We start from the raw sequence: 13,556 nt of genomic DNA, 5'->3' as shown, positions 1-13,556 counted from the left end.
TGGATGATGAGAGGTTTATTTCTCTTCAGATTTCTCCTCCCAGTGCTCTGCCCTCCTGCAGGCAGGGAGAGCACCTGGTGAAGGAGGCGCTGGGTGCTGCTTCCAGGTGGGATTCCCTAACCTGTGGATAAGGATGGACTCCAAGGGACTGTGCCGTGTTCGAGGCACTCGTTGTTGGTTTGACCCCTGGTTCCAGGTGGGATTCCCTAACCTGTGGATAAGGATGGACTCCAAGGGACTGTGCCGTGTTTGGGGCACTCATTGTTGGTTTGACCCCTGGTTCCAGGTGGGATTCCCTAACCTGTGGATAAGGATGGACTCCAAGGGACTGTGCCGTGTTTGAGGCACTCGTTGTTGGTTTCACCCCCAGGCTTCCATCCCCATCGACTTCCAGAGGAAACAATCCCAAGAGCACTCCCAGCAATTATTAATGGCTTTCTAATTAGAATATCCAGAGAGTTGGTTTATTGGATCAGCCCTCCAAGGCAGAAAATCAAAGGTTCCTGAGCATCTCACGCCGAGTTTTTCATCAGTGGGGCTGTTCTTCAGGAGCCAGACACGTCATAAAAAACACATCAAGCCATTTAAAAGAAATATTTTGCCCAAGGAACAATAACAAGGCTTAGAAGGCTTTTTCTTCTTTCTGGGAGTTTCCTTTAGGGAAACCTTTTCATTTCCTGATTGAAAGATCAAATCTGCCCATGGAGGGAGCAGTGGGGTGTGGATGATTTTTCTCCTGATCTCTAGAAAAACACACTCAGTTAAAGAGTCCGTGGAGAGGTTCTGCTTTAAAGGGGAAGGCATTTGTGTGATTGGAGAGAAGGATTAGGAATTTATCTGCAGGCAAGGCGAGGAAAGCTCCAAATTCAGTTCAGGGTGTCAGTGGAACTGTCAGTGTGATGTTACAGGGCGTTAAAACCTGGGATGCACTCAGCAAGGGTGACCCAATAAACCACAAAAGTTCTCCCTTTGCTGCACCCAGGCTGGCCTGCAGATGGTTCAGAAGTTGGTGGATGCTTTCATCTCAAATTAGAAATTAATTTTAATTTTTTTAAATTAAAAAATCACTTTCATCGCTTTCATCTCAAATTAGAAAAATTTTTTTAAAATTAAAATTAATTTTAATTCAGTTTGTATGAAACTAACCAATGCTGTGAAGTATTACAGAATCCCATAGATTCCTAAATTGCTTATGACCAAGATGTGCAATTTCTGAGGTGAATGTGCCTCTAATCACATCTGCCACAGTGATGTTTGTTTAATTCCTGTAGTTATGAATTACCAGTTGGCTTTTTATGAGCTACAAATGGATCTTTAATAGGGCCTGCAGAAGGAACTGGGGGCTGCAGCATCTTTGTCCTGTGTCTCCTGTCTGTTGTTTCTCTATTTTCCATCCCAAAACCTCCCTTCTGTCAGTCCATGCCAATTTTGGGATCTCATTCCCACAGAATTACAAGAATTAGCAAGATTAATGATGATTAATCTCCAAATCTGCCACATCCCCATGGAATGCCAGCCCTTGGGGGACGTTCAGCAGGTTGTTCTGGATTTCCTGGAGAAAACCAACAGATAATTGGTGTTTTTTTCTGGAACTCCTGATTTTGGGGCAGTGGCTCAATCCCTGAGGCTGCCACCTCCTCCCTCGACCCCGGGGGCAGCTGCAAAGAGCATGGCTGTGATTCGGGAGGAAAGAAGAGAGAGGAGGATTCTGTCTGCAGTGTGTGAAGTAATTTGGAAATTTACTGAAATTCCAGGAGGTTGGCTGTGGGAATTGCCCCTCCAAGCCCGGCTACCCAAAGCTCCTGCTCCACACTTTGGTGTTACCCAAAATCCAGGGAGATTCTGGCCCAACGGAGGCACCACCCCAGTGGGGTCTGCAGCTCTCAGAAATCCTGGGCTGACTGAGGACCTTGAAGACCTTCAAGTACAACTGCAAACCTGCAGCTGGCAGATTTCCTGAGCTGCTCAGGTGTCACAGGGACAGCAGAGCTCACAAACCTTCCTCAGAGCCAAGCCCGCTGATTCCCAAGCGCCTCAGTGTTTTAATAAACGAGATTTTGGGTGCTTTTGTTTGAATCAATGAGAATCACCTGAGGAAACACGGGCTGCAGAACAAAAGGCCTGCTCCAAACAGCAGCCAGGCACTTTCTGTGCCTGTTCCAAGTGGAAGCAGAGCACGCAGACCTGCTCGTATTTCAGCGCTGAGCTCGGCGCCCGCGCCCGTCCTTCGGAGCGCGTCTGACGGGAATGTTTGATGGGGCATTTTCCTCAACAGGGATATTTTTCTGCTCTGCCTCCAAAGGGATGTTCCAGGGCTGTTGCCTGTGATTTTTCAGCGGCGTGAAATGCGCTGGAATTGTTTATCCCAGCTCTGTCTGCCTAATGTGCCCAATCAATCTGTCTCTGAGGTGAAGCCGCGCGCTCCGCTAATCACCGCGCTACCGCAGAACATCTTGCTTATTTTTACTCCAAATTATGATCGGCTTGGAAATGAACTCTGAATTTGATTTATCAACAGCTCTGATGCTAATTCACCAATGAAGTCACGGTGCTCTGAGACTAAATATTAGCGCTAATGAGAAAACATTGCCGCCACGTTTTGTAACTCTGAGTTTCCACAGCTTCTAAAGCTGCGGGTAATTAATTCATGGAATCATTAACTGGGCAACGATTCACCTGGATTAGAGATTACCAGCAAATGTCAAACCAGATGATGTCCAGCTACCAGGGAGTATTCATGCTGGTTTTGTTGTTAAAAAAGGGAAATGTGTCTCCCTAATTCACCAATGAAGTCACGGTGCTCTGAGATTAAATATTAGTTCTGATAAGAAACATCACCTCCACATTTTGTAACTCCGAGTTTCCACTGCATATGGACTGTTCCTAAAGCTGCGGGTAATTAATTCATGGAATCATTAACTGGGCAACGATTCACCTGGATTAGAGATTACCAGCAAATGTCAAACCAGATGATGTCTAGCTACCAGGGAATATTCATGCTGGTTTTGTTGTTAAAAAAGGGAAATGTGTCCCCTGTCGGGCAGGGCTGGTTGTCCCCTGGCAGCCTCCAGCAGGAGGGACAGAGCTGGTGTTGAGATTCCAAACCAGGCTGTTCCTCCTCTGGGAAAACAGAGACACCTGAATCGAAGGGTTTGAGCTGCAGTGCCTGAACAGTGCCTGGATAAAGCCCAGGTGTCCAGACTGAGGCAGCTGAGACAGCCTGGGACTCAGAAATGCATCATTTTCCCTGCCGGGACCCGGCGTTTCGGCTCTTTCTGGAGCAGTCGTTTGTCTGTGGCTCCTCCTTTGCACCATCTCCTTTCAGGGATAAAACCAACTCCACTCCACCCAAACTTCTCCCCAGAGACTGCTGGGCTTGCCAGCCCTTCCAGAGGTTCCATCCCTGTCTCCTGTTGGGAATTCTGGCACTGAGTCTCCCAGACAGCCACGGCCATTCCTGAGCCTCCACAAAGGCTTTTCCTGCCCTGCAGGATGATGGATGCTGAGGGATCCCTCTTCCAAAACGAGCACAAAGAACAAACTCATCCTATTTCCACCACAGTACAGAGCTGTTCCCAAAACCTGGGCGGCCAAAGTTTGATTTAACAATCACCAGGGAATTGTTTTAACCTGAGATTGGTGATTTCACCTGGCAGAGAGGTCGTGCCTGGCTCGTCCCCTGCAACGAGGCTGCTGCAGTGGGCACAGAGGGAAATACCCGAGCAGGAGCTGCAGCTGGGCACAGCACTGGGCATTTCCCTCCTGGAATGACTTGGTAGGGAGGTGTCACATCCTAGAGATCACGTTGGGCCGGATTCCAGCTTGTCTGAGGTGTCCTGTTGGGAGGCAGAGCAGGGAAATAAGAATGTGAGAGTGTTTAACACGGGAGAGGTGAGAGAGAGAGAAAAGCACTCTGGAAATGAGGTCACTCAGCATCACTCAGACCCCAGCTCAAATCCTTGAAAGCTCCCTGATCCCAGTGGGAATATGGAGATGTTACATCCCTACTGCTGCGCTTGCCAAGCTCCAGAATCAGGATTTTTATTGATGTTTGGCCAAGAATCGAAGTTTTGATGGCTGTGCCTACAAAAAGAGAAGTCCAGGCTGGATTCTAAACTCTTGACTATTTTTAATAGAACTCTGATGTGTGATAATCACTGCTAATCAACTCCCAGGCATTTTCAACCTGAGTAAAGCTGACAGAACCCAGTGCTGTGTCACAGAATCCAGACTGCAGTGTGGGCACCTGCAAGTTTGGGTGCCTGAGGGCTGAGCTGAGCATCCGTGGGGGCTGTCAGAGGACAGGTGGGCAGGGAGTGTTGGAAAACACCTTTGGCATGCAGGCCAGAATCAACCTGAATTTTGGGTAACACCATTTTGAATTTTGGGTAACACCAGGCCAGATTCTCCCTAAATTTCAGGTGACACCTTTTCAATGCAGGCCAGAATTTCCCTGAATTTTGGGTAACACCTTTTCAATGAAGAACAGAATCAACCTGAATTTTGGGTAACACCTTTTTCATGCAGGCCAGATTCTCCCTAAATTTCAGGTAACACCTTTTCATGCAGGCCAAATCACCGAATTGGGTAACCCTTTAATGCAGAACAATAACTTGAATTTTAGTTAACACCTTTTCAGGCCAGATCACCTGAATTTTGGGTAACACCATTTGAATTTGGAACACCTTTCATGCAGGCCAGAATCTCCCTTAATTTCAGATAACACCTTTTTAATCCAGAACAGAATGAACCTGAATTTTGGGTATCACCTTTTCAATGCAGAACAGAATCAACCTGAATTTTAGTTACCATCTTTTCATGTAGGCCAGAATCTCCTTGCATTTTGGTTAACACTTTTTATGCAGGCCAGAATTTCCCTGAATTTTGGGTAACACCTTTGTCATGTAGGCCAGAATCAACCTGAATTTTGGGTAACACCTTTTCAATGCAGAACAGAATGAACCTGAATTTTGGGTAGCACCTTTCCATGCAGGCCAGAATCTCCCTGAATTTGAGTAACACCTTTTCATGCAGGCCCAAATCAACCTGAAATTTGGGTAACACCTTTTCAATGCAGAACAGAATGAATTTGAATTTTAGTTAACATCTTTTCATGCAGGCCAGAATCTCCCTGAATTTTGAGTAACACCTTTTCAATGCAGGCCAGAATCTCCCTGAATTTTGTGTAGCTCCAGCTGCTCCAGCTGTTTTTGAGGGGAGCACTTGTGCTGCAGGGAAGCTGCTGAGCTGGGAACCTCTCCAGTGTCACTTGGACTTTGACAAGGAGGATTTGCATTCCTTAAAGTAAATCTTTTGTCTTCCTCCTGTAGCTGGGGATTTGTGTAATTGTGCTCCTACCAGGAGCTCTGTTTGAAGTGTGTGGAGCTTGGATGCAACATTTATTTCCTTTGGAGTGGAGATCTGTGGGGTGTGGGCTTGAGAAGTCAATGCTGGGAAACTAATCCGTCTCCAGAGCCCAGAACTCACTGGAAACTTCCACCTCTCACAGGGGAGCAGCTCCAGGCTTTGCTTAATTAACTGATTGCACTTTTGGATGGAATGATGAAATCACCATGGAATGGTTTGGGTGGGAAGGGAGCTCAGAGCCCACCCAGTGCCACCCCTGCCATGGCAGGGACACCTCCCACTGTGCCAGGGGGCTCCAGCCTGGCCTTGGGCACTGCCAGGGATCCAGGGGCAGCCACAGCTCCCCTGGGAATTCCAATATTCCTTCCCAAAAATCCCATCCAAACCTGCCCAGGGAATCCTGGAATGGTTTGGATTGGAAGGAACTCAAAGCCCATCCAGCCCCACCATGGTCCCACAGCTCCCACTGTGCCAGGGGGCTCCAGCCTGACCTTGGGCACTGCCAGGGATCCAGGGGCAGCCCCAGCTGCTCTGAGAATTCCATCCCAGCCCCTCTCCCAATATTCCTTCCCAAAAATCCCATCCAAACCTGCCCAAGGAATCCTGGAATGGTTTGGGGTGGATGGACCTCAAAGCCCACCCATTCCCACCATGGTCTCACACCTCCCACTGTCCCAAGGTTCTCCAAGCCTGGCCCTGGGCACTGCCAGGGATCCAGGGGCAGCCACAGCTGCTCTGGGAATTCCATCCCAGCCCCTCTCCCAATATTCCTTCCCAAGATCCCATCCAAACCTGCCCATGGAACCCTGGAGTGGTTTGGGTTGGAGGAACCCCAAAGTCCATCCAGCCCCACCATGGTCCCACAGCTCCCACTGTCCTGGCCTTGGACATTCCCAGGGATCCAGGGCAGCCCCAGCTGCTCTGGGAATTCCATCCCAGCCCTCCCCACCCTCCCAGGGAAGGATGGAGCGTGGCAGAGAGTCAAACCCAGAACGTTCATTGTGTGTCTGATCCTGGAGCTCCTCCTCCTGCTGATTTCTGTTTTCCTGCTGCAAAAAACGTTTGGGGCTTCAGGTGAGCATTGGGCAGTGCTGGTTTTGGAAATGAAAATGGAAATGAAGAGAGAAAAATGAAAGGGAAGATTTTCAGGAAATGCTGTGCAGGGACAGAGCAGCTCAGAGAGCTCTGCCCATCCCTGGCAGTGCCCAGGCCAGGCTGGAGCCCCCTGGGACAGTGGAAGGTGTGGGACCATGGTGACACTGGATGGGCTTTGAAGTCCCTCCAACTCCAAACCACTCCACAATTCCATGTTTGGATGGGATTTTGGGAAGAAATTCTCACCTCAGGGTGGGGAGAGGCTGGGATGGGATTCCCAGAGGAGCTGTGGCTGCCCCTGGATCCCTGGCAGTGCCCAAGACCAGGCTGGAGCCCCCTGGCACAGTGGGAGGTGTGGGACCATGGTGGGACCAGAGGAGCTTTGGGGTTCCCTCCAACCCAAACCATTCCAGGGTTCCCTGGGCAGGTTTGGATGGGATTTTGGGAAGGAATATTGGGAGAGGGGCTGGGATGGGATTCCCAGGGAGCTGTGGCTGCCCCTGGATCCCTGGCAGTGCCCAAGGCCAGGCTGGAGCACCCTGGGACAGTGGGAGGTGTCCCTGCCATGGCAGGGGTGGCACTGGGTGGGATTTGAGGTCCTTTCCCACCCAACCCATTCCAGGATTCCACGTTAAATCCCCCCAGGGATGGGGACTCCACCCCCACCATCCCAGGGCTGTATTTATTTCTCTAGAATTTTTTAAATTTTTTTGACTGGAATTTATTCTGGCTTTTTTTTTTTTTTTTTTTTTTGTCTCTTGGAGGCCGAAGCAGCAGGAAAGGCCCAGCTCAGGTCACAGCTGGGTTGTTGCAGTCTCTGCACAAACAGTCCTCACCTCAAAGAGCTCCAGACTCCAAGGACGAGCAGGGGCAGGACTGAAGCTTCTCATTTTACAGCTCATAAAACGACTTGTGCAAGGTTATTTCTGAGTGTCTCAGGTATTAGTTCCATAGCAGGAGTGGGGGAAAAAAAAAATAAAATTACCTCAGAACCTGGAACGAAAACACTTCTAAAATTAATTCTCTGCAACTTAGATGATATTGAAGGTGTTTTGTTGATCTGTAAAAATAGAATAGTAACAGCTTTGTGTAGAGTGAACAGCATCCCCAGTGCTTCCCATCATTTTCCTGGATGAGGGCTGGCACACATCCAATTGTCCCCACAGCCAAGGCTGTGTCCTGGAGAAGCTTTCTGGGGGTTCAGGTGTCACCTGGAGTCACCTCAGAGGGAATAAAACCGGAGCTCTTGTGTCTCCCAGCAAATGCAGAGCTCAGGGAAGGACAGGATTCCTTGTGGGACATTTTCCCTTTGGCCAGGAAGGTCTGGATTGCCCTTGTGGTTCTTTTCTTGGTTCCAGAACCTTCCCAAGGGCTGTCAGGGCTGGCATCTCTGCCTTCAGTCTTCACTGGAGGACAAAGCTTCTCACAGTCCTTTGACACAATTATTTCTTTAATTTCCTTGAGTGAAATCCAGGCCCCAAAGGAGAGGAGGAGCAGCACGAGGGCCAGGCCTGAGAGCCCCTGGGGGGCCTCATCACCCTCAAAATGCTCTGCAAATTAACCTGCAACACCCTGGTTTGATTTAACCTGCAAATTAACCTGCTGCACCTCTTCTGGTTTATTTTTACTGATAATGGATATCTGACATTACTGATAATGGATATCTGATATTATTGATAATGAACATCTGATACTATTGATAATGGATATCTGATATTATTGATAATGGATATCTGATATTACTGATAATGAATATCTGATATTATTGATAATGGATATCTGATATTACTGATAATGGATATCTGATATTATTGATAATGGATATCTAATATTACTGATAATGGATATCTGATGTTACTGATAATGAATATCTGATCTTATTGATAATGGATATCTGATATTACTGATAATGGATATCTGACATTACTGATAATGAATATCTGATATTACTGATAATGGATATCTGATATTACTGATAATGGATATCTGATATTACTGATAATTAATATCTGATATTACTGATAATGAACATCTGATATTACTGATAATTAATATCTGATATTACTGATAATGAACATCCTCCCTCCCTCCACCCAGCCACCCTTACTGCAGTGCTTTGTGTGTGCACAGACCTTGGAAGCGAAAATTAGCCAGAAATTCTAGAAAGGCACTGGAAAAGGGCTGGAAAACCCCGTGTTTGTCACTTTTTAGGGATGTTGTGGGAATCCTGGTCCCTTGTGGATCCTCTGGATCCTTCCCCCTCAGGAATTGTTCAGCCTTGGGTTTGCCTTTTCAGGGCATTTGGGTTGGTTGTGGTTTTAGTCCATTTTTTACCATCACCTCCAGTTTTTGGGCCTTGGTGCACGCTGCCTTCAGAGGGTGGGTGGCTGTCACCAACGTGATCTGTGGAAAATCCTTTCCTGAGGATTTTTCCCTCCTGAGAGGCCTCAGGACCAAACTGCAAACAAAGATTCTCTGCTGCTGTGGGTGCAGCAGGTGGGGCTGGGATTGGGCTCTGTGGTTGTTTCTCATCAATGGCCAATCCCAGCCCAGCTGCCCAGACTGGCTGGGTCACAGACAAACCTTTGTCATTCATTCCTTTTCTATCCTCAGCTTCCTTCTGATGGAATCCTTCCTTCTGTTCTTTTAGTGTAGTTTTAATATAATCTAGATCATAAAATAATAAATCAGCCTTCTGACCATGGAGTCAGATCCTCATCTCCTCCCTCATCCTGGGACCCCTGAGAGCACCACACAGGTGCTGATGGTTGGAGGATCTGTGCAGGTGCCCTCACCCTGTGTGCATTGGGTGCTCTCCCATCCCAGCAGGAATTTTAACTCAGCACACTGACATCAGCAATTCCCCTCCCACGCCTAAGCTGAATTAACAACAGAAATAAAAACTGTATCTCTATTACAAAGTTACTTTAACCCCACGCACGTAAAATCCGTGTTAATATTTGTGAGGAGTCAATATCCTAACGTGTTTCTGCAGCACTCTGACTCCGAGTTTGGAGCTTGCAGCCCGGCCTCAGGTGCTTAATGGGCTGTGTGTTATTGCTGCCCTGCCAGGACCTCCATCCCTCAGCTCTCCGGAACACAAACACTCCTTGGCTTTTATGGAATCATAAAATGCTGCCTTAAAGCTGAGCCCAGCTCAGCCCTGACAGGGACTGGCACAGACACTGCTCTGTCCAGGGGAGATCTGTGTTCTTGTGAAGCCAGGAGTGAGCAGAGTTGTCCCATCCAATTCCACCCAGCAGCTTGTCCTCTGTGTCCCTGCCACTCAGCTGCCATGGCAAATCATATCTGCAGCCGAGTTCCAGCTCTTGGAAGGATTTTGGGATCTCTCCAGCGTTCTGCAGGGGATCCACATCCAGAGGAGCTCTGACCCTGCAAAGTTTCTCAATTAGCTTTAATGCCTTTGCTTTTTCCATGCTTTTTTTATTTTAATTTTTTTTTTTTTTTTTTTGGGGATGAAGTGCACCGAGCAATGAAAATTTGGGAGAAATTAGCCCTGCTGGTCTGCACTTAAAGTTCAGCCTGGAAAATCAAAAGGCATTTGTTCCAAGATTGGATTATGTGTAGGATATCTCCAGCTATAATGAGCTCAGGTTTGCTGGCAGCGTTAGAATCAACTCTCGCCTCTCTCTCTCCTGCCACATGTTTTTCTCCCTCAGAGCATATTTCTTTCGACTTGATCAGCTCATCTCTTGCAGCTGATAAAATTATCTGCAAAGATTTGTATCTGATGTTGTGCCATAAATCATATTTAGTCGTAGGATTAACATTTGCAAGCGTGGAATATTTATGGAAGGGGGGGAAAAAAAAGGAGAAAAAAAGCAGGTGGGGGGCTGGCAGTTTCTGAGGATTTACATAAGGAAGAGCTGGGATTCAGGAGGGATCTGGCAGGGTTTGGGAATCCATTTGTACGAGGTGTGGATGTGCTCAGCTCTGGTGAGCAGCAGTGGAGCTGCTCTGACAGTGTTTATCTTGGGGAGGTTGGATGACAAAGAAGGCAGGGAGCCGTGACCTTGGGTGAGCAGCTTTGTCCTGGGAGCAATAAACAGATGTTCCAGCTGTGCTGGCACCACCCCTGCTGCCTCTGCCTCTGACATCCCCAGGTTGGTCTGGAAGCACTCAGCACCTTTCCAGGCACTGGGAAAAGGGGATGGGTTTTGGAAGCTGCTGGGTTTGCAAACCCCTGGGTTTGGTTTTCAGAGCTGGGTCATCCAAAAGAGCCAGAACGGAGCAGTTGGAGCATCTGCCCACAAACTGGGGCAAGGGGGAGAGGGAGGGAGAGCAGCTCCCTCTGCCCTGGCTCCAGCACTGCCAGGCAGGATCCAGCCGGGAGTGGGGACACAGATCATGGAATCCTGGAATGGTTTGGGGTGGGAGGGATCTTAAAATCATCCCATCCCACCCCTGCCATGGCAGGGACACCTCCCACTGTCCCAGGGAGCTCCAATCTGGCCCTGGACACTTCCAGGGATCCAGGGGCAGCCACAGCTCCTCTGGTAATTCCATCCCAGCCCCTCCCCACCCTTCCAGGAAGGAATTCCATCCCAAAATCCCTCTGGCAGTGTAACTCCACTGTCCATATTAAAAGTCCCTCTCCCTCCCTGTCATCACCCCCTCGAGGCCCTGGAAGTGGCTCCAAGATCCCCCTGGAGCTCTTCCTCCTCCTCAGCTCTCCCAGCCTGGCAGTGCTGCCCAGAGGGACCCGAAGGTGCTGCAGGGAGCTGGGAGCCCTCAGGGCTCTCTCCTGCGGGCTGACCCCGGGGGGATTGGGGCCACCTTGGGATTTCTGGTGACGCCACACGAGGCTCAGCCGCTGTTCTCTGCTCCCGTTTCTGCTGCAGGTCCCTCACCACATGAAGACCTTGCCCTACTACAGCTACGACCAGCCCGTCATCGGCTACTGCCAGGCCCACAAGCCCCTCCACGTCAACAAGGGCTACGAGACGGTGTCCAGGGAGCCAGCAGAGACCTCGGCCCTGGAGCTGGGCCGCGACCACAGCTTCATCGCCACCATCGCGCGCTCCGCCGCCCCCGCCATCTACATCGAGAGAATACCCAACTAGCGACGGCCACCGCCTCGGGGGACAGCTCTGGGAGGGACCTTTGGTCCTGGAGGAGACCAGGCGAGGCGTTCCAACGCCGCCGTTCCGGCGGGAAACGCTCCCGAGGGCCGGGGGCGGCGGCGGCCTCGGCGCGGCGCGGAACGCGGCACGGAGAACTTCAGGATTTCCCTTTGCTTTAAACTTTCCAACAAATTCCTCGGTGTAAATATTAAAGAGAGAGAGAGAGGGGGAGAGAGAGAGAGACTGTCGAGTTCTTATTAAAAAGAACGACGGCGACGGCGACGACAAATAGATTTCACTCTAGCTACATAAAGGGATGGATTAAGAGTTTTGTTTGTATATTTGATTTTTCTACATTGCACGGTTCCAGGGAAGGAGAACCACAGGTAAAAATAAACGGGGTGGGGAGGGCGAGGCTCTGGGGAGGGTCAGCCATGTTCCCTTATTGAGTGTTTATTACAAAGATCCGTTGACTATTTTTGTTCTTTTTAAACCAACAAGAGATAGCTCTATATTTTCTTTTTTTCCTTTCGGGGGTTGGTTTTTTCGGTTGGGTTTTTTTTTTGGGGGAGGGGGGTGTTGTTTTTTAAGTGGTTGAGCATTAATATTTCAACCTTCAGACATGGGCATTAAAGCTTATGTTGAACCAAAAGGACCTTGGCAATTGATGCAGCAGAAACCAAGAAACTCGGGTGCATGTACATTTAAGACACAGGCTGTACACTATGGAGGGGGCTTTTGATTTTTTTATCTTTATTGTGCTTCATTGTTGACACTCTAATTCCTTTTTGGGCTCTAAACAAAAAAAAAAAAGTGGGGAAATACTGCAACAGAGTCACGACTCAGATTTCCAGGCCAGTGGTGCTTGTAACACAAAATTCGTGGACGTTTGGGAACCAAAATGGAAGAGAAGTGCTTGGAATGGATCAGAAGGAGAATCTTTTAAAGAGAATTTAGTGCAGCTCACTGGCTGACACAATTTCTAAACCACAGCAGAATGTGCGACGTTGTTTTTTTTTGGTTTGGGTTTTGTTTTTTTTTTTTTTTTTTTTATTAATTATTATGATCAGTTAGTTTTTGTGTAGTTTTTATCAATAAAATGACGACGACAAACAAACAAACAAACAAAAAAAAAAAAAAAAAGAAGTGGTGGAAAAAAAAAAAAATAAACATATTATTTTGTGGTTGGGACACCACAGCCACGGCACTGTTTGAATGGTTTCTCTGGGGGGGTGACACGGGGACAACGCTGGGTCCTGCTCCTCCCCTCTTGGAAGGAAAGCAGGGAATTGTTCTGAGTTTGAAACACCTGAGTCTGAAGAAGATGAATTTATTTGGTTTGTCTAAAAAAAGAGGTGGTTTGGGGGCTGGGGGAGGGGAAGAGAGGGAAAAAAAACCCTTTTTTTTTTTAAACTAAAAGTTGGGTTTTCAATCTGCAAACCTGAGCTGGAGCTAAACCAGCTCAGATTAGAACACGAGGGATGAGTTTTTATCTGGAGGGGGAAGAACACATTGACAGAGCTCGGGACAGAATGAATTTGGTGATTATTTCAGGTATTTATTTGGGTGTGTTGAGCAAAATCTTGGCCACGAGGCTTCACGAATTCCTGCAAGTGCTGGGGGCAGTCTCACAGACACAATATTCTGTTTTCTCCCGTGCTTCTCATCTGGAAAACTGATTTATTCTTCCCTGGGAGGCAGGGAAGGATGGGGATGGATGTGCTGGGCCAGGCAGGGAAACGTGGACACACAGAATGAACCTGAAGCAGGGCAGGTAATGCACTTAGAATTCAGTGTTGGGCAGGAAATGAAAAGAAAATGGAGTGAAAATCCAGGTGAGGAGTTTCCAGATCCGATCTCCTGAGATCTGTCAGCCTTGGCAGCGCCGTGGACGGAGGGGAAACCTGCTCCAAACAGTTTAAAACACTGAAAACGAAAGAGCCCCCAGAGATTCCTGCCAGCTCCAGGCCAGCAGGAGGATGCATTCCAATAAATATCCAGAGGGGAACA

The 13,556-nt window shown here is 48.4% G+C and overlaps 1 protein-coding gene across 1 annotated transcript in view; it reads left to right on the top strand.

The window, feature by feature from the left end:
• The window catches only part of LRRTM4 (leucine rich repeat transmembrane neuronal 4), a 113,836-nt gene extending 102,290 nt beyond the window's left edge, over positions 1–11,546 (top strand). The window contains exon 3 of the mRNA XM_030233533.2: positions 11,325–11,546. Within this exon, the coding sequence (XP_030089393.1) occupies positions 11,325–11,546 (222 nt within the window). The remainder of the gene's footprint in view (positions 1–11,324) is intronic.
• The last annotated feature ends 2,010 nt before the right edge of the window (positions 11,547–13,556 follow it).

The sequence above is a fragment of the Serinus canaria genome, chromosome 22 (genome assembly GCF_022539315.1).
Source record: "Serinus canaria isolate serCan28SL12 chromosome 22, serCan2020, whole genome shotgun sequence".
NCBI classification, from domain to species: Eukaryota; Metazoa; Chordata; class Aves; order Passeriformes; family Fringillidae; genus Serinus; species Serinus canaria.
Note: the sequence above shows the minus strand (reverse complement) of the source record. Positions and strands in the feature narration are given on the sequence as shown.